Here is a 20,765-nt window from a genome sequence, read left to right on the forward strand (position 1 = left end):
CCACAGAACCTGAACATCCTATTCCAACCAACTATCCAAGCCCTGCATCTGCAGTTTCCAACGCTGCATCTCAAGGCATGGTACCTCGATTGCTCACAGGCATAGAGCTACAATATTCAGCCCAGGTACGGGAGGTGCTCCTCCATGGCAGGGCTCCTGCGTTGTGAAAGACATATAGTGACAAATGGTTTCAGGGAAACGTGGTGAAAAACACATTTGGTGAAACATTGCTTGGTTGCTAGCCGTATTTCCCTCTAAGTTTTTATGTCTATGTACAGAATATATTTTGTTGTGTCGCACATCATCTTCATATTGGTGCTTATCACCTCCATATTGGTGTACATACCAAAAATCATTCTTGGTGATCAGTGGTGGGTGTGGGGCTGGGGGGTTTGGAGTATGGCAAGGAGCTCAGGTTTGGGGGGTTTATGAAGGCTTTTGCTGCGGGTGTGGGCTCTGGGATGGGGCTGGAGATGAGGCATTTGGGGTGCAAGAGAGGGCTCCAGGCTGAGGCCAAGGGGTTTGGAATGCAGGAGTGGGCTCAGGGAAGGTGGCTGGGCTGCAGGTATGGGGTCTAGGCTAGAGAGGACTCATGGTTGGGGTGTGACATGTTTGTGGTATTTGAGTAGAAGTAACTCCTATTGATGAGGTATTTTGAAAATTGTTTTTGTCTGCCTTGAATGTTCTTCAAATAGTCTCTTCCTCTGTAAAATATGATTGAAAGTGTCAATAACTGTAACTAAGGTGTGTGAATAAACTGTAGTCAAATTGCCAGTGACAAACTTTCTCTAATTGAGTCTGATTACTTTAATCTTTATAGCTTTAGGAAGCTGAACTTAAGGTTTCATTTCACCTATAAATACACCAGTTTTAGCCCAGATGATAAAGTTCTGGACAAGTCGTGAACGAAATGAAAATAGGGTCAGTCAGCTCTCAATGTGGCAAATGCCTCAACTGGAATTATGGCATTAGCTGTGATCATGAATAGGGATGTAAGTGACTAGTCTCTCTCTCTCTTCTCTACCACCCCACCCCCTGCTGCCTCTATCAGAAAAAGGCAGCAAAGCGGGGGGGAGGGAAGGTGTTGGCTTAAAAGCCGGTTTTTTCCAGCTCTGCGGGAGGGGACTGGGGTGCAGTGGTACATTTCCACCTTTGAAATGTACAGGAGTTCCCACTGGGGCTCCTGTATGTTTCAAAGCAGAAGCTCCGCATGTGGCCTAAGCCAGTGGGGGACTCAGAGTTCCCCGCCAGCCCCAGGTTGCATGTGTCGTTTCAGTCTTTGAAATGCAGAGGAGCCCCTGCTGGGGCTCTTATACATTTCAAAGGCAGACCGCGCTGCATGGCACTCTGCCTTTGAGATTTAGCAACCGCTGGGATGGCTCTTGCTACATTTCAAAGTGGAAGCACCTTTATTGACTAATTGAATAGTTGATGAAAATTCTGTTGACTATTTGATTAATTGATTAATCTAATTTTAACAACCCTAATCATGAAGAGAGCCTCATGGGCTGCATAATTATGGGCATTGTGTCTGATGTGCAGCAAAATATTGGTGACTTGTTCAATGCAGGTTTTTGTTTCTGAAAAGACCTGAGACTGTATCTTTTAAAAGGATTCTTGAGCTAGTTTGCATTCTTTGAGAGTTAATAGTTCAGCTACACAAAGACATGGCTGTAGTGATCAGCAGAAATAATGCTTGCAGTGTTTCTTTAAGCAGCTCTCCTTTCCTGTAAGGCAATGAGACTACCCCATGAAGGGTCGAAGAGCCAAGAGTTGAAGGCCCTGTGATTCTGGTGTTAGCTTCCTCTCCTGGTGTCTATCAAGTGTACTGTTTGACTTGTGTGTCCTGAGGGGCAAGTCCTGGAAAGAAGTTCTCTCATGTTTTGTTCATGCTGTGCTAACTTGATTGTCTAGGTCATGGGTTCCCAAACTGGGGGGGGCGCATGAAGAAATTCTAGGGGGAGGGAGTGAGGTGATTCAGCCCCCCAACAAACTCCCCCCTGGTCCATCCGTCCGCCCACTTGGGCTTGCTGGGGCAGACTAAAATGGCCACCTTAAAGGGGTAATGCCTGCTCTTAAATGCAATTTTTTTTCCCAACAAGTTTTGTTGCAATTTTTGTTTTTCGGCCCCGGTCAGTTCCTTTTTTTTTCCCCTCAAGTTTTGCTGCTATTTTTCTTGCATGTGTGCGTGAGGGTTTCTCAAAAATCAAAAAGGGGGCATGATTCTGAAAAGTTTAAGAACCACTGGTTGAGGTCATTCTAAACAGCAGAAAATTTTCATTTGGTCCCACCTCAAACAATTAAGTTCACTGGGGCCCTGAGAGTCTGTACAAAGTTGTGTTTTTTGTCAACCATCTGATTCCATGTGATCTGCCGATTCTGTACGAAGCTACAGTCTTAACCCTCAACCAAAGGAGTATTCAAATCTAAGGTTTATTTTCTTTTGAGTCTGTGGGATGAAAATCTTGCTTTCAAAAAAATCAGCTCTTCAGTGCTTTTAATTACTAAATTATATTCTAGTTATGATTAGTCATTAGTTATGATGTCCTTAAATGTTATGATTAATTTTAAACAATATATCTAGAGTTGTGTATTCAGATCATATCTAGTGGTCTTTTTATCTACTCTAGGTATTCTATTTTTTTAATATTGGATGCTTTGGTTAATGTTCTTGTCTGGGTTAGTTTTCACCTCCTAGTGAATAATCATTATCCTGTGCAGAAGCTCAAATACCACTGTCAACTCGAAGCAGAATAATGTAGATCGATACGTAAGCCTGCATTGAAAACTTGATTTGTTATGGTAATATACCATTGCATTATGTTTAAAACAACAACAAAAAACCCTAAATCACTGATCAAGTGACTGCTGCATTTGTTACTAATAATTAAGATATGGTAAAAATTGCAAAATTATCTTTTTAGTATCTGAATGGAGACTTGCATTTGATGCATATCCAGAGGGATTAATTTAAATGCAAGCAAGACCTTGATACTGTTAATGAGTCCAGTTTTTACTGTGAAATTTCATGGGATTCCTGACTTACGTGTGCTGTCTAAAAGGTTTTTCACATAAATTAGTTATAAAATGATGGACAATTGTAGGTAAAATTGCCACAGAGTGAGTGGAGAAAACCACTCAGTTTTTCCCTGGATGATTTATAACTAGACATTGCTAACAGAGACAAATGGCTTTGCTTAATATGTAGCAGTCAATCTTATTTCTCTTAGCACTATGTTAGGACAGTGCAGAAATTCAAATCTCCTTGTTATGTGGAATTTTTAAAAGAAATTGCCAGTTAATACTTTTTTTTGTTTTAGGTCCAAGATGGGCTTCTTGGAATACTGGTGTTTTTATTTGCATCAGATGTGCTGGAATACATCGAAATCTTGGGGTTCATATATCAAGGGTAAAGTCTGTCAATTTGGACCAGTGGACACCAGAACAAATACAGGTAAAATATCTCTTGTAAATGAGATTTTTGAACTGGAAGGTCAGGTGTAAAAAGCTACACTAAGTCATGAAGGGGGGGGGAGGGTGTCCTAATTTTGCTTGCCTGATATATGGGAATCAATAAGTGATCTTTTTTTACAGTCCTATTGAAAACTCAGTATAGATAATTACTCTAGTTTCAAGTAATTATCTATACTGGATGGGTAATTTCAAAATAAATAAGATTAATATCTAGCATATTTTATGTGCATCACAAATCATGTATTTATAATGCCACGCTCATCTAGATTTTGTAAGAAAAATAATATTCATATATATCCATATTGTAATGAAAATGTGGGGGGGATGAATATTTCATGCATTGAAAAAAACTTTGATTTTTCAAATGAGTCCTTTTCAAATTCACTCTATTTCTAAATAATGGTCAACTTGAGCAATTACACCTTGGAATCCCACTGGCAGATCCAATTTTATATTTGTCTTCCATTGTGCTGTGTGTCAAACTTAGGCAAATGGGAAACTAAAGTACATGGGGTTTTAAAATTGCAGTAAAATGTGTGAAATAAAGAAGCTGACTGATACAGTTCATGTGGCCTCTGTGTAGGGATGTAAGCGAGTAGTCGAGCAGTTGATGACTACCCGATAAGCCTAGGCTTATCAACTACCCACATTCCCCCACTCCACTGCCTATGTATCTGAGGCAGCAAGGGGGGAGGGGTGGAGCAGGAGCTGGTGCTGGGGAGAGCAGGCTTAAAAGCTGGTTCCCCCCAGCACTTTCTCCGCAGTACCACCTTCTCCCCCCATCCCCATGCTGCTGCCTCTAAATGTTTGACTACACAATTAGTGAAATACCTGCTTCTTAATCCCTACCTCTGTGCATTCCTACACTTGGGCTGTGCTTGTGGTTCATCTCTGGTGGAATGCTTCCTAGCAGTGCCCCTTCCTGTCCCATCTCTCACTGTTTCCATAACAGAGGGTCTCAGACAGCGTTCCCTCTAAGCTGTGGGCTTGATTAATCACTTGTGAAGCTGTGCTGCCGCACATCTTAGAGGGAACACTGGTCCTAGATTACAGAAGTTGAGCTGGCAATCAGAATCAAGTTGTTCATGTTTTGGGAGTGTAATGGAACAGAGGTAGCAATGTAATCTCTCTCTGTCCCTATATGGATCCTCTGTCCATTGAGTAGGTCACATCTGATGAAGCAGTGAAGCTAGAAATCTCAGCAAACTTAAAATTGAGAAGGGGAAGAGCTGTTTCCAATGACCAGTAGTTTTGGTACAGGAAAAGGACAGTTCTAAGGACATTAAACTATACTCCATGGCTTTTTGTCCTTTCCTTGGAGGGGAAAACAGGAACAAGAATGACTGTTCCTCTTTACAGGCAGTCCCCGGGTTACGTACAAGATAGGGACTGTTTGTTCTTAAGTTGAATCTGTATGTAAGTCGGAACTGGCGTCCAGATTCAGCCGCTGCTGAAACTGACTGCCAGTTCTGACTTACATACAGATTCAACTTAAGAACCCCAAGCCTCCCCAAGTCAGCTGCTGCTGAAACTGATCAGCGGCAACTCTGCCTCGGGCTTCTGTAGTCAGCGCTGCTCCCTTTCAGCAGCGGCTGACTTGGGGACGCCTGGGGCAGAGCAGCTGGGGTGCTGCTGGGTTGCTCCAGTAGTGCCGCTCTTCCCCGCCTGTCTCTTCATCTTCCAAGGACTGATACCCACAGTAGTGGTCTTGAGGAGGCAGTTGGAAGAAACTAAGGCTGGAGGATCATTCCCTTTTATAGTTTTGTCCTCACTTTTACCATCAGAACTGCATTGCTGGTACTATCTAAGGCCATGTCCAGACTCAGGGTTTTTTTCGGGAAAAGTATCCTTTTCCCGAAAAAACTTCCCCTGCGTCCAGACTCAAGCCGCATTCTTTCGAAATTATTTTGAAAGAACGCGGCTTTTCTTTCGATGGCGGTAAACCTCATTTCACGAGGAAGAACGCCTTCTTTCGAAAGTTCCTCTTTCGAAAGAAGGCGTTCTTCAATGTAAAGAGGCCGTCTTTGAAAGAGAGCATCCAGACTCGCTGGGTGCTCTCTTTCAAAAAAGCGGATTTCTCTTTCGAAAGATCCGCGTGCAGTCTAGACGCGATCTTTCAAAAGAGGCTCTTTCGAAAGATGCTTTCGAAAGAGCCTCTTTCGAAAGAAGCCTGCAGTCTAGACATAGCCTTAGAGTCCATCTTGAATTTGAATTACAGATTAGCAATTTCCTATTCCCTTTAATCTTTCACTTGCAATCTTAGAAGTTACATTTGAAATACTACGTTTAAACATTCAGTGCATGCAAATAACCAATTCTGCTTTTATCTGAGAGACTTTGTGTGTCAGTTCAAGAACTCCTAAATGGTAAGAGTTAGGAGAACCAAATTCGCTATACAGCTTCCTCTTGTTGTAACTTAAAATAAGGTAAGGGTTTGGTTGTGCTAGGAAAATGGAATGTGCCTGCAATGGGATTGCTTCTTGTATTACCATACCAGAAGAGAGAAAGAGAATCACCAGGTAGGGGCTATCTGGGGGTGCAGAGCAATGATTTAAATAAAGAAAAACAGAAATTGAATTAAGGACCCAAGCAACGTTGGGTAAATTTTCTATTAGAATAGAACACTTAAATTAAGTGGTAAAATCAGAATATTGCATTCAGATGATTTTAAAGAACTTATATGAAACAAGTTGATGTGATCAGAAGATTTACCCTTTTTTTTCTTTTTTTTTTTAAAGCAGTGCACAGGAGTTTTTAACACTCTCACTTAATGTGGTCAGAATAACAATGTGACATGTGTTTCCAAGATCTAAAACAGCAGTGTACAAAATAATTCTTTTACTGTCTGTCTTAGTGCATGCAGGATATGGGAAATACGAAGGCAAGGATACTCTATGAAGCTAATCTACCAGAGAACTTTCGAAGACCACAAACAGATCAGTATCCTTTTTCTGTTCTAAAGCTTTCAAATTCAAGGAACGTTTGTATAACCCAAGGGTTACATAACTAGATGAAGAGTTTGATAAACATGTCAATTTCATACCAACCTTAATTAATGTTGATTTTTTTTATATCGTTTTGTGGTGCCTAACTACAAGCATTGAAAAATGGGAAATGATTCAGAATATATAAATTATCTGAGGTGTAGCAAACCTTCTGTACGGTAAGGAACTTAATCTATTTATCGTCTAAAAGGGTAATTAAAAACTCATAGTGTATAAGTACCTTCATAGGGAGAAGATTTCTGATAGAGCACTTTCAGGTGTTATGCCTTTCTCATTTAGAACAAATTGCTGGAAGCTAAAGCTAGACAAATTCAAATTGGGAATTTGGATGGGGGGGGTGCAATGAGGATAATTCACCATTGTAACTTACCAGTGGAAATAGTGGTTTCTCCCTCACCTTTTGTGGTTTTAAATCAAGATTGAAAGTCTCTTTTAAAAGATATGTTTTAGTTCAACCAGAGGTTATAGGACTTGATACAGAATTTAGTGGTTGAAACTGACATATTTCATGCAAAATGCCATAGCAGATCAAGGATGTGCAATTTCAAGATATTAGGAGATTTCCAGAATCTACTAAGAGTGATCCAATTTGCTGCAGAATACAGGTTTTGGTAAAGCTATTGCTTCCTTAAAAGACTTTGCTTCCCCATAAACATGGGGTCTGACACCTCCATGCACACCACCAGCTCCACTTATTGTCTGCACACTGGCTGAGAGTTTGGGAGCTGAGAATCAATTACCAGTAGTTTCTGACCAGTTCCTTTTCCAACACTGGGGAGAGGCAGGGTACACCTGCAGTAATTGGAAGGAAGTAACTAGAACTAGGTGGCATAAGATGGAGCCAGAACCTGTCAATAGGGGGCCAGTGCATGGGCCTGATAATGCCTGTATCCTAACAATACCTGTATCCATGGGAGAACAGAATGGAGGCAGGGAATGGGACAAAAGGACCTTGTGTGCCAGGTCACAGAGCCACTGAAATTTGGCTTGGCTGTCCCTCCATGCCAAAGGGCTCTACGTTTAGGTCATCAGGTTGTTAGTACTTCACCAGAAGCGCTGACTCTATGGGAATAATAAGGCTGGAACACCCACAAAGTTTAAAAACCACAAGACTATATTAATTATATATCTCAAACAAAATATCAGCTATGCACAACAGCAGGGGGTTTACCAGAGTCAGTGACGCTTGGGACGATTGATGGTTGCTGGCGACCTCGGTCTTTGGTCCTTTTGGGACTCAGATGAGGAACAGTCAGGAGTCCCTCGTTGGAAGAAGATGCTGAGGCTGGCGACCTCAATCCTTTGGCTTTTCTGAGCCTCGGGAGAGGAACTGCCAGGAGTCCCACGAAGAACTGGAATAGAGAGCGACGATCGCCTTCCGCAGGTCATGCCTCTTCCTGCTCTTTGGGGGCAGCTGGAGCAGACGATGGAAGCTAAACCCTAAACTGCTATGCCCTAAACTTATCCTAAAAATTAAACCCTAAACTATCTCCCGATGTGCCCGCCGTACAGACTCGATGACGGCCAATAAGCGGTTCCCGACGCGGCCTAATGGACAGACTCGATGACGAGAGATAACCTAACTAAAATACTAAACTAACTTAAATCTAAAGTGGAAAGACATAGACTTTCCGTCTAGTCACTTCCTTAACTTATCCTAGTGCATTTGCTCTAATCAGTCACACTCGGGACAGCACGATCCAACCACCAGGTCTCTCATACCACTAACCTAGCCTATGCCTGACCCGACGCAACGCCCACCGTATGCGTTGCGGAGGCTTTTATAGGCTACAGTCATGCATATGTATGAGGACTTAGATTTAAAACGGTTGGCTGGTGGAGGACGCTAATTTACATAAGTTTGAAATGATTGGTCTTTCTACACATTAATACATTATTCAGGAGACAACGGTATTCCTTATGAATATTCATCCAGTCAACTGTTAGACTGATGAATATTCATTTACAGTTGGTCAGATTTTTAAAAGACCGCATTCGCACAGTCAGCATGACTCAGCATTATACATATATGATGACATATGTGACAGATCTTAAGCAACACAGCTTATTCAGTTTACATACATATGACTCATTAACATGAATTATACATAGTTAAAACAGATGCTCATTACCGGTGTTATTACAGATATCATGTCAGGCATTCATTTAATATGCAAGCATTTATTTAACATGCAGTTTATTCCAATTCTGTCAGCAGCAGTTCATGTTCACTGTTGCTAGTCACAGTACAAGCTATTAGGGATTTTAAGAGGCAGGTTATCGGGTAATTGTGTAGTTGATATAATTTGTATCAATTAAGGAAGGTGTTCAGAAGGCACTACTCCTGCTGTGGCTCTGCAGTTTAAATACAGTAAGAGCTAGGGCTATGTCTAGACTGCAAGCCTCTTTCGAAAGATAGCATCTAGACTGCACGCGGAACTTTCGAAAGAGCAAGCCGCTTTTTCGAAAGAAAGCACCCAGTGAGTCTGGATGCTCTCTTTCGAAGAAGCCCTATTTACATTCAAGAACGCCTTCTTTCGAAAGAAGCACTTTCGAAAGAAGGCGTTCTTCCTCGTGAAATGAGGTTTACCGCCGTCGAAAGAAAAGCCGCGTTCTTTCGATTTAATTTTGAAAGAACGCGGCTGCAGTCTAGACGCAGGTGAAGTTTTTTTGGAAAAAGGCTACTTTTCCCGAAAAAACCCCTGAGTCTGGACACAGCCTAGGTGCTCAGGCAGCCCAGCTCCTACTACATTTAAATTGCAGAGCTGCAGCGGGGATAGCTCATGGACCCAGCATGAGCCAGGACTGAGCCAGGCTTGCTCAGTCCTGGGTCACGTTGGGTCTAGATGTCCCTGTCTGCGGGGGGTCCCAGCAGTGGGAGTGAAGCTGGCCGCAGACAGGGGCTGCTTTGCTGAAGCAGTTCCTACCTGCAGGAGAGGGGGTCCCATTTCCCTTTGGGGACCCCCCCCTCCCGCAGACAGGGACTGCTGCCAGATTAGCCTCCCCTGGCCCTCCCACATTACTGCTTCTAATAGAGGCAGCAGAGTGTGTGTGTTGGAGGGGGGAGGGGGCGGAAAGTGGCACTGAGGAGACTGTGCTGGGGGGAGATGGGGGGATGCCTTTTAAGCCAGCTGCCTCCAGCACTGGCTTCTGCTTTCTCCCTTTGCTGCCTCTGATATAGAGGCAGTGGTGCCTTTCCTCTGCCCCTCGAGTTTTCTTGAAGGTCCTTGCAGTAGAGGCAGCCAACCTTCATCAACAGGGGGTCGTGATTTTCCAGATTGGACAACTGCCTCATAGAGGGCTACTCACAAATGGTAACCACCAGCATAGTTTCAAAGGTCAACCATCTATTCAGGCATCTAGAACTTCTTATAAATAAACAGAAATAAACTTTACACCCTGTTCGAGAGAGTTCATTGGAGCTCATCGTGATTCTATTTTGGCCCAGGCTTGTCTCCCACATCAACCGTTTATTATGCTTATTATGCTGCAGGACTGAGCGGTCACCCTTTCTATGAGCCTTTCAACTACCGTACATACCTGTCTTCAGTTGATGGGCCATATGGCCACTACCACATACTTTGCTCAGTATGCATGCCTCCGTTTCTGTGCCCTAGAGCACTGGCTGGCATCCGCTTACCTGTAAAAATGGAAACAGTTCTCATCGTGGTGTTCCGCTCCATTCAGTCCTCAACTACATATACCGTCTAAAAAGTGGAGGCATGTCCACCTCCTCTCTCAAGGTACATTTGGCAGCGATCACAGCCTTCCATGAATGGATTGATGAATCATTGGTATTTGCTCACCCCATAACCAAGAGGTTCCTCGAACCTCCAGAACCTCTACCCTCCTTGAAGCCCCCATCACCTTCCAGGGACTTAAATTTGGTTTTAGACCCTCCTTTGAACCCATGGTTAGCTGCCCACTCTCTCTTACAATGAAGGTGCTGTTTTTAGTAGTTATCTCAACAAGGAGAGTTATTGAAATAGGGGCCTTAATGGCTGGGCTGCCTTACATGATATTTACCAAGGACAAAATAACTTTACGACTGCATCCATCATTTCTACCCAAAATTGGCACCTCCTTTCATATCAGTTAGCCCATAGTTCTACCTACGTTTTTCCAAAACCCCATGCATCCAGAAGGGACTCCATGCTCTATACCTTGGACGTTTGGCGGGCGTTAGCATTTTACATAGACAGGACATAGGTAATCCACACCAAACTGATACCTTCCTATATACCGCAATGCCACTCTCTCCACAATAAGTCACTAGCAGCTCCACCAAAGCACACTCCACCTGTGCTACAGCAACATTTATGGCTTTCCTACACAACGTGCCTCTTAAAGACTTATAATGGGCAACCCCTTGGTCATCTGACCATACCTTCTCCAGGCATTATGCTATCATGCCTCAACTTGCAACCAACGCAGTGGTGGCTACAGTGGTGCTATCTGTGGCTGCCAAGCAGTAACTCAGAGTCCTACCGTCCAGAATGGATACTGCTTTGTAGTCACCTACAGTGGTGCACCCACAGACATCATCCAAAGAAGAAAAGGAAGTTACTCACTTTGTGTGGGTGCTCCGCCTTCCTCCCATCCGCTCAGAGTCCTGAGACAATGAAGGGAATGGTCAGGCTATGTGCGCAGGGCACCAAACTGCCAGTGGCATGATGTGCTTTCCGTGCATATGCGGCCTGACTGTCAACTGCTAGGAAAAGCTCCAAACTGTGGGTCCAGGGATGATCCATCACCTACAATGGAGCATCCACTGGGGGACACACCTTGAAGAACAGTTGTTTCTGCACAAAGTGAGTAACTTCCTTTTCTGTGCCACTGTTGTCACTTGTATAGGTCGAATGGAGTAATGCTTGCTTTTTTTGTTGTTGTCCCACTTGTCAGAAAATTGGAAAACCTCTTTTAAAACAAGAATTGCCTTCTCATATCTTCACATACTCGTGTCAAACTTGGGAAAAAAAATCTAGAGAACGTTACTTTTGTGTTGCACAAGTTTTCACTCAGAGCTTCATGTTTAAACCTTTGATTGCTAGGGATCATGTCCCTACCTATCCCTAGTACCTTCTAGCAGGGATGACTGATAACTGTCCTCATGTTTGCAACTACTATGCCTTACCTTTCTTTAGGAAGGCTTCATGCTTTGTCTTGTATATTTCTTACCGTGACTTTGTAAAATTACCTTGAGTTGATGGGATAAATATGATCAACTTCTGTTGAATTTAAGCTTTTATTTAAAAAGGTCATGGGACTCTTGGTTGACTAAAACCTTAAAAATGCGAACCATATTTAGTAGCTGCTTTATTTTCCATTGTCCTTGTTTCAGGAGCAAAGATAATAGCAGGGTAAGGTTGCAGCTACAACAGCTACTGCCGAATACTCTGCTTCCCTTTTCCTTGGGATATATCTGTTAACTTTTGACTGTCTAAAGTTAGACGCAAAATATGTCTCAGCTACCTCTTGAGACTAGTCCCAGCTGCTTCCTCCTGCCTGACTCCAGATGTTCTCTCCTTTGGTTTAGATAGCTGAATAGAAAATACACAGTTCTTTATTCTCCCCAGCAAAGGATCAAAGCTCCTGTCAGTTTAGTTTCCCTTTTCGGCAAGCAAGGGAGTTGAATAAATGCCTGGTCCCTTGGTGGAGTGTGAGGAAATACTGCTCAATATGAAGCAGCAGGAGATGAGATCATGGAAAAACATAGCCTGTACATTTCTGTATACAGCCACTGAACATTTGAAGGTGTACTGCTGAGTTCATTTGGTGTGGCTGGGAACTGAACTGAATATGTGGTGAGTACTGGGGACAGAAAGGAATATGAGAATTGATAGAGACCAGAAAAGATTGGATTAGTTAGCAAAATAAGTGGTGAATTTGCTAAAGTTAGGGAAATTTAATTTGAAGTGAATGAAGGGCTGAGTGAGTCAGGTGGATGAATGGTGACTGAATAGGAAGGATAAGTAGGGGTTGAGTGGGGCTGAAGAGGGAGTAAATTGATATGGTGGTTTGGTATACATGGAAAAACATTTATGAAATGTGTTGGTGTGCCCTGGAGTGTTGAAGCGTACAACCAAGCTGGTGGTAATTTTAATAGTGTGCTGGTAATTTTTTTTTAAATTTTATTTTGGAAAGCTAACTTACTAGTATTCATTTAGGTTCCATAAACTAGCTCGATTTTCATTTCCAGACAATTGCGGAGCTAGTACTAGCTGTGTATGTGGGCTTCTAGCCTTTATAAGCTACCTCAATTGTTTGTTTGAAACCTAGCTGATCCACAAGAATGGATCTATACTAATATCTCATTTCTTTCCCTGAAACAGAGTTGAAAATGTTTGGTGTTCTTTGAGGAGTGTCCCTGTGAGCACACCACTGTAGGTGTCTTAGTGCCCCTGTACTTCTATTTGGAACTTTTTAGCAGCAGTACCCTGGGTGCAGATGTGTATGTGTGGTGCCGCTCACGCTGGAGTGAATGTGTCAACGTATGTGCATCATCAGTTGTCCCTCAGTTTCTTCTAAACTGCCTCAGGCTTAGTTGGAACTGAGCAGCGGTTCATTCTTATCATCAGATAAGATTGTGTAGTTTCTAGTGAGGTTTTTTCCTCCCTTATTTAGTTTGGGTGCTTTTCCTTCCTTCCTTTTTCCTATTTAAAAAAAATCCCATTTCTTTCCTTATTTCCTTACCGGTTAGTTGGAGAAGAATGCCAGGCTCTCCTGGGTTTGAGAGGCTTTACTTATAGGCTGTCCATCCCAATAATGGATGGACATGTCCAATGTATCCGTTGTCAGGAGCAAGATCGTTCCCCACAGAAAAGCCACCATGGTGTAAAAAGCTTTCTTGCAGATCACTGGCTCTTAGGGACCTGGAACTCAAGTTCCTTATGATGGAGAAGACTGAAATCAACATCTGAACTGGTATCACAAGCTTATCCACCCCAAACATCTCCCACAGCAACTTCAGACCAAGGGACATCAGTGCTGTAGGAGCCTCTGGCTAAGACAACCTTGAAGAGGAAGCATTCCTCTCCTACCCTACTGAAAGACCTGCAAAAAAGGTTTCCCCTCAAAGCCTTCCTCAGCACTGACTGTAAAGGTTTAACGGGACAAGCAGGTTCCAGGCACTCCTGGCGCAGACAAGTTCTGATGGGCAGTGCCAACCAAGGAAGCACTCCCTGTGGTCTCGGCACCAAAACCAAAAAGGACCACATTTGCACCATCTGTACTAACAGCATCATCACTAGGACAAGTGGCACTGAAACCAGCACACCACATAGGAGTAAGGACTGCTTGGATCCATCAGCACAGACCCTGTCTAAGAAAGTACTGGGGCTGTGTGCTGAGACTTCTTCGGTACTGATGGCAGCCACGACTCACCAGCATGATGACTCTGTACTGCCACAGCATACCCAGGTGACTGCCAGTACTGGTTAACCACACAACAAGAACTGGTGGTCATGTCAGTGCTGGGGACCCCTCTCTTCAACACTAATGCCACACCTACCCTTGAGGGACCAAGAAGGCTTGCCACCCCCTGTAGTTCTGCTCTACCTTTTTCGAGTGCGGATGAGGACAACGAGGAAATCTTTCTCTCCTCGCCACTCTTTGCCCAAATCTGCTTCTCAGCTGCAACAGCAGGCCAGATGTTGGCAGCCTTTCCTCTTTTCTTTCAGGAAAGATGTTCTCCATAGAGTCAGCACTCCATATCAGTACACTAGATCTCTGAGCGGTCATATGAGTCTGCAAACATTTCCTCTCCCTGACACGCCATGAATAAATGAGAATACTGACAGACAACACGGCATTCATGTTTAATATAAATCAGCAAAGGGGGAGCCAGGCCTTACTATCTTTGCAAGAAGCCACCGCCCCCATAGAACTGGAGCATTGACGAGTGGGGCGTCTACCTCCCATGAAAGGAAAATGTGATGACAGATTGTCTGAGCCAAAACTTTCATCAGAAATGAGTGGAAGATCTACTCATAAGTCCTGCATACCATGTTCCAGAAGTGGGGTTTTCTGAATGTAGACTTGTTTGCCATATTTCACAATGTGAAATGTCCGAAGTACTGTTGCAGACTGGGTCTGGACCAGAACTTTCTGGGTGATACTCTGTTGTTCAACTGGGCAGACAAACTAACCTATACTTTGCCACTCCTACCACTATTCAAGGAGGTCATCCAGAAAATAAAACAGGACAGGGCCAAAGTCCTATTGGTAGCACTGGCATGGCCCAGGCAGACCTGGTTTCCTTTCCTGTTGCAGATGTCTGTTGCTTCTCTGCTTTGTATTCCACAACTCCCGAATCTCCTTATCACAGGATGAAGGCTGAATTCTCTACCAAGGTGTTCAGAGATACACCTCAAAACCTGTATCCTTCAAGGCTAACCTTGTCCAACTTCATCTATTTGAAAGAGGTCTGTCACTTAATCATGAACAGTCACAAAGCGAGCACCAGAAAAACCTACACCGAAAAAGGCATAATTTCATTATTTGGGCCACTCACAATGAACTATCCTCTCACTCAGCACTGCTACCAAGAGTGCTAGATTACCTTCTTTTCTTGAAGAAGCAGTCTCTCAAACTCATCAGTGAAAGTTCACTTGGCAACTATCTCAAGTGAGTATTCCCACATAGACGGATACTCTCTTCTCACCTGACTACAAAGAAGTTTTTGAAAGGATTCAACAATGTGTTCCCTCTCTTGAGGCAAATCACACCATTCTGGGATCTGAATTTCATCCGTTCCACCTTGACTAGTCATCCATTTGAATCAATGGCAACTTGTTTGCTTCCACTTCTTTCAATAAAAGTTGTTTTCCTCATGACCATTACCACGGCAAGAAGAGTCAGTGAGCTCACTGCATTCATGGCTGACCCACCCTTTACTGTATTGTGTAAGAACAAAGTGGTGCTCAAACCTCACCCAAAATTCCTTCCCAAAGTGGTCTTGCAGTTCCACATCGAGCCTTTATACTTACTTGTCTTCTGCCAGAAGCCTCATCCAGATGCCAGTGCCACTTATATCCATTCTTTAGATGTCCGTTGCACTATTGGCATTTATGTTAAAAAAAAAAAAAAAAAAAAAAGACATTCTCTAAGGCTCTTTCTTTCCATAGTAGATTGTTCCAAAGGCCAGGAAATTTCTAAAGACTAAGTGGATGGTAAATTGAATCAGAATGTGTTGTTCGCTCAACAAAGTACCACTCCCAGATCAAATTCAAGCTCAGTTCACCAGAGCAGTTGCTGCCTCTACAGCTTTTCCTCAATGTCCCTATTACTGACATTTGCCAGGCTACAACATGCATCTCAACACATACCTTCACAAAACATTACACTATGGATAGATATGCTTTTCAATACACAATTTGGAGTGGCAGTTCTCTCTGCCACTCATAATACAGATCCAAAGCCCCTCCTTCCAAATTCTCAGTGCACTGCTCCCTAGTCAACTACAGTGGAGCGCCCACAAGGACACTCCTCAAGGAAGAAAAAAAGTTACTCACCTTATGCAGTAACTGGTGTTCTTTGAGATGGGTGTCCCTGTGGGTGTTCCACAACCCTCCTTCCTCCCCTCAGCTTTGGAGTTTTAACATCCCTGTGGTAGAGAGGGAACTGAGGAATGGTTGATGGCATGTGTGGGTCAGCAAGCTCACTATGGAGCAAGTGGCACTGCGCATGTGTGTCGGCACTCAGGGTATCACTGCTAAAAAGTTCCAATTAGAAACATCAGGGTGCTGAGACACCTAGAGTAGAGTGCCCACAGGCACTCTTTTTAAAGGAATAACCTTTTTTTATGGAACAATAAATTTTTATTCTCAGCAGTCTTATCTATGGTGCATGAAATGGTTAGACTATCTGAAAGCTTTCTGTTTGCAAAAGCATTAAAACTGAATGCTTTTTCTTTCATTCTAAGCACATTTTAGGGAACATGTTCCAGACTGTAGTTAGAGCCTGGATAACTTTATATTTGGACAAATGCTGAATGAAATTTATTATAATAAAGAATGCTAAAGCAGCTTTGATTTTTAGGTGATTGGGTACTGGAGTTGGTCATGAACTCACCATGAGCGTTGAGTCCCTTTTCTCCTATAATGCTTATTGCCACAAGAAATAAGTCGAAATGTATGAAAAAGAATATTCAGGATGGACCTTTATATTTAGCAAAGTGATAAATGGCCTTATTCTATTACAGTAAACTTCCGATAATCTGGCACCTTTAGGACCCAGGGGGCGCCGGATTATCAGATTTGCTGGACTATCAGAAGGGGGGGCTATAAGGGGTCTGAGGTGGGAGGGGATGCCACCCCACACCCCTCATAGCCCCTCCTTCCGATAGTCTGGCTCTGCCCCAGACGTCCCTGATTCAGCCGCTGCTGGTCAGTTTCAGCAGTGGCTTAATCAGGGATGCCTGCAGCAGAGTAGCTGGAGTGCTGCCAGGTTAGTCCGGTAGTGCCGACCCTTGGCACGGCGAGACCAACCCAGCAGCACCCCAGCTGCTCTTGGGGACACCTGGAGCAGAGCAGCTGGGGTGCTGCTGGGTTGATCCTGCAGCGCCACTCCTCGGTGCTACTGGACCAACCCGGCAGCACCCCAGCTGTCCCTGATTCAGCCCCTGCTGAAACTGACCAGTGGCTGACTCCAGGAAGCCCGAGGCAGAGCTGCTCTGTCCCGGGGTTCCTGGAGTCAGCCGCTGGTCAGTTTCAGCAGCGGCTGAATCAGGACGCCTGGGGCGGAGCAGCTGGAGGGCTGCCGGGTTGGTCCCACAGCGCCGAGGAGCAGCGCTACTGGGCCAACCTGGCAGCACCCCAGCTGCTCTACCCCAGATGTCCCCAAGTCAGCCGCTGCTGAATCTGATCAGCGGCTGACTCCAGGAAGTTCGAGGCAGAGCTGCTCTGCCCTGGGCTTCCTGGAGTCAGCCACTGGTCAGTTTCAACAGCGGCTGAATCCAGATGCCTGGGACAGAGCCGCTGGGGCGCTGCTGGGTTGGTCTGGTAGTGCCAACCCTTGGCGCTGCCAGTCCAACCCGGCAGCACCCCAGCTGCTCTGTCCCAGGTGTACCCAAGTCAGCCGCTGCTGAATCTGATCAGGGGCTGATTCCAGGAACCCCGGGACAGAGCAGCTTTGCCTCGGGCTTCCTGGAGTCAGCCGCTGGTCAGTTTCAGCAGGGGCTGAATCGGGGACAGCTGGGGTGTTGCTGGGTTGGTCCCGCAGCCCTGAGGGGCAGCGCTATGGGACCTACCCGGCAGCACTCCAGCTGCTCTGCCCCGATTCAGCCGCTGGTCACTTTTAGCAGCGGCTGAATCGGGGGAGCTGGGGGCAGAGCAGCTCCAATGGTCCGGCTGCCTGGAGCACTTCCGGGTTCCTGATGGTGCCGGGCCATCAGGAGTGCCGGACCAACAGATGCTGGACCATCGGAGTTTTACTGTAGATAGAATTTTTTTGCCAACTCTTATCCCATACTCTGAAGAGTACATCTATTTGTGGTCATAAACAGATTTTACAAGAGAACCTCTACCTTGGTCTGGAATTTTCTGTTATAGCTTCCTATTGAGATCTCAAATTATTGGTCCATGATGAACTATAGGCAGCATGCTGGAATCTCTAACTGAACAAAAGTGATTCTTGAGGCAGAGCAAGAGAACCCTGAATCTGTGGGGGTGGGGGGAGGCAGAAGAAGTGGGAGAGTCTCACTAAAAATGGCACCTGAAGTTGTATCCTGTTCTTTGCTCAACTAGCTATCCAGAGAATAAGTGAAAGACTATGCATCATCTAATCCATGCACCAAGTCTATACAGGTGACCCCTGCATTTACGACCTAATTGGTTCCTGGAGAACTGTTATAAGTCAAGCCAATATTATAAATGGTGGTTCCATTCCTGGAAACCCATTTCATACCCTAAAAATACCAAAATTGACTATGGAAATGGAAGAAAACTAAACTAAATAGTTCAAATAATGCACAAAATAACTAAAAAGTGAAGACTGATATGGCAGAGATGTGCATAGGCCAAGCAGCAGCTGTAGACTTGTGAGTCTTACAGACGTTATGCATTTCCTCTCTTGGGATGACGTGGACTCTGCGTCGTACGCCGTCGTAAATACGATGTGGATTGGGGGATTTTAAGATCTATTTTGCATGAAAAAATGGCTGTAAATGCGGGGGGTTGTAATTCGGGGGTCGCCTGTGTACATCTGAAAGAGAAAAAGGAGAATCACTTCCCTGCATGCAAACTGAGTTCAAGTCACTTGCAAAATCAGAACTAGTTCTCAGCTGAGATTTGTCACATGAGCTAGGAAGACGATGGCTTCTGAGTTCTCCAAGATTCCAGTCCTAGGTTAGCTACCTAGTTAGTCAGAAGTCATTTTGGGTTAAAAGCATACTATTCCAAAGCTACCAAGAGCCTGATTTTAGGGTATTTTCATATAGATGCAGAAATGATTAGAAAGATGCAAGCATTTCTGTGGTAGGGGGAATAGACTAAGTGAATAATGTCTAGCATAAGTTCATTATGTACACTATTTTTCTTTCAGATTTGTTATTGCCTTAATAGCTAACCCTTTTTTCTTCTCATTGTCTGAATTTATTGTATTTTTCTGCCAGGTAAGTACTGCTTTAATATTTATGTAGTTTAAACATGGATTTTTTTCTGAAGCATTTTTCATAATACAAGCAGTTTTTTTTCTATAATCAAATTTTAATGCATAGTATAAATCATATACCACCAAGATATCTCTAAAAACCTGAGCCTCAATTGTCGTTCCCTAGAGCAGTGGTCTCCAACCTTGCTAAGCATGAAATCAGTTTTTGAATTTGTGCAATCTAGCATCTACCTCAAACCCAAACACCCTTGCCCCGCCTCCTTCCTGCCCCTTCTCCGAGGCCCCGATCCTTCTCACTCCATCCTCTCTCCCCTATCCTCACTCACTTTTATCAGGTGAGGAGTAGGGATTTGCGGTGCAGAAGGGGTTCAGGACTGGGGCCAGGTTTCAGAATGCTGGCTCCAGCTGGGCACTTCTTACTACAGATGACTTCTGGGTGGTGGTACAGGGGACTAAGGTAGGCTCACCCCTGCCACTCCCAAAAGCAGCCAGCAAATTCTCTCCATTCCTGCCCTCACTCTGCTCTGTGGAGATGATGGGTTACAGGGTGGAGGGAGGGGCATCCTGACATCAGCTCCCCCTCTCCTTCCTCTTCTTTCCGGGCCCTGCACAGCAAGCAGGAGGCTCCCAGCGGTGAGGGGCACCTCCAAGGCAGAGGGCAGGACTAGCACCACAGAGCTGAGAGGTACAGATGAAGTACCAGCACTTGATAGCCTCCTGGCCAAACCAGTCAGGATCACCTTTCAGAAGTTCCAAGATCTACCAGTAGATTCTGATCAATTGGTTGGTGACCACTGCCCTAGAGAGAAAATGAGGTATGTTTCTTTTCATCCCATTTTTACCAAAAAATGATGCTGTCATTAAAGCTAAAAATGGAGGTGACATCCTGATAGTGATCCATTGTAAACTGCCAAATTAGGAAGATGATTGTGGCATTTTTTGGGGTGGGGAGGGGGAGAAATAAATATCCAAAACACAAGACCTGGTGGTGGTAGTTCTTGGAATGTTCTAAGGACAACTTTTTGTTTTAGTAAGTTTAACCAGGGTCAGCTATTTTTGACCTGTTTCTGCCTTAACAGTGAATCTGAAGGTGGAAGGCAATTTGAGCTAAAGTGGTCAGGAAATGATAGATCCAATGATTCTAAGAAAAGGAAGGATTTGCAAAATAAGGACAATAGACTAAAAGAAGAAAAAGCAGACATTGACAAACTCAGAACTGTTAGGTAAAGTCCCAGGGGTAGAAAATATAAACGAAAAGGAGTGCAGGGAGCTAGCGGTTTCTAAAGGAGGCAAGATTAAAGGCACAACTCAATGCAGAGATAAAATAGGAAATATAGTAAGGGAAAAATATATACTCTCTAAAGAGTTCTTTAAACGCCTGAAAAAAAAAGAATTCTACGGAAGTGGAAACATGGACAAATCAGTAAGGAAGAGCTTAAAAGAATACCACAAGCAACTAGGGATAAAATTAGTTGCAGCTTTTAAAAGCCGCCAGACTATTAGAAAAGGTTCTTTAATATAGAAAAACAAAGGAATGTGTGGATCCTCTACTTAGCAGAAGAGAGCTAATAACTTATGATACCCAAAAAGCTGAAGTGCACAACGCCAATTTTGCATCAGTTTTTTTCTTTTTTTAATGTGAAGGGTGATCAGATATGCATTCAACTCAACTGATAT

General features: G+C 44.0%; 1 protein-coding gene and 1 long non-coding RNA gene across 5 annotated transcripts in view; one reads left to right on the plus strand and one right to left on the minus strand.

Annotated features, from left to right (window-relative positions):
* SMAP1 (small ArfGAP 1) overlaps positions 1-20,765 on the plus strand; it is a 198,732-nt gene that overhangs the window by 32,863 nt on the left and 145,104 nt on the right. For all 3 annotated transcript variants that reach the window (XM_075923713.1, XM_075923715.1, XM_075923714.1), the window contains exons 2-3: positions 3,321-3,454; positions 6,329-6,414. In XM_075923713.1, coding sequence (XP_075779828.1) covers positions 3,321-3,454; positions 6,329-6,414 — 220 coding nt within the window. The remainder of the gene's footprint in view (positions 1-3,320; positions 3,455-6,328; positions 6,415-20,765) is intronic.
* LOC142827806 (uncharacterized) overlaps positions 1-20,765 on the minus strand; it is a 57,373-nt gene that overhangs the window by 3,680 nt on the left and 32,928 nt on the right. Inside the window, exons 2-3 of one of the 2 annotated variants that reach the window (XR_012902560.1) lie at positions 15,467-15,535; positions 10,020-10,119 (exon numbers count right to left, since the gene is read on the minus strand). This is a non-coding gene — a long non-coding RNA (uncharacterized LOC142827806). The remainder of the gene's footprint in view (positions 1-10,019; positions 10,120-15,466; positions 15,536-20,765) is intronic. The other variant, XR_012902561.1, reaches the window with a different exon arrangement.

The sequence above is a fragment of the Pelodiscus sinensis genome, chromosome 3 (assembly GCF_049634645.1).
Source record: "Pelodiscus sinensis isolate JC-2024 chromosome 3, ASM4963464v1, whole genome shotgun sequence".
Classification (NCBI taxonomy): domain Eukaryota; kingdom Metazoa; phylum Chordata; order Testudines; family Trionychidae; genus Pelodiscus; species Pelodiscus sinensis.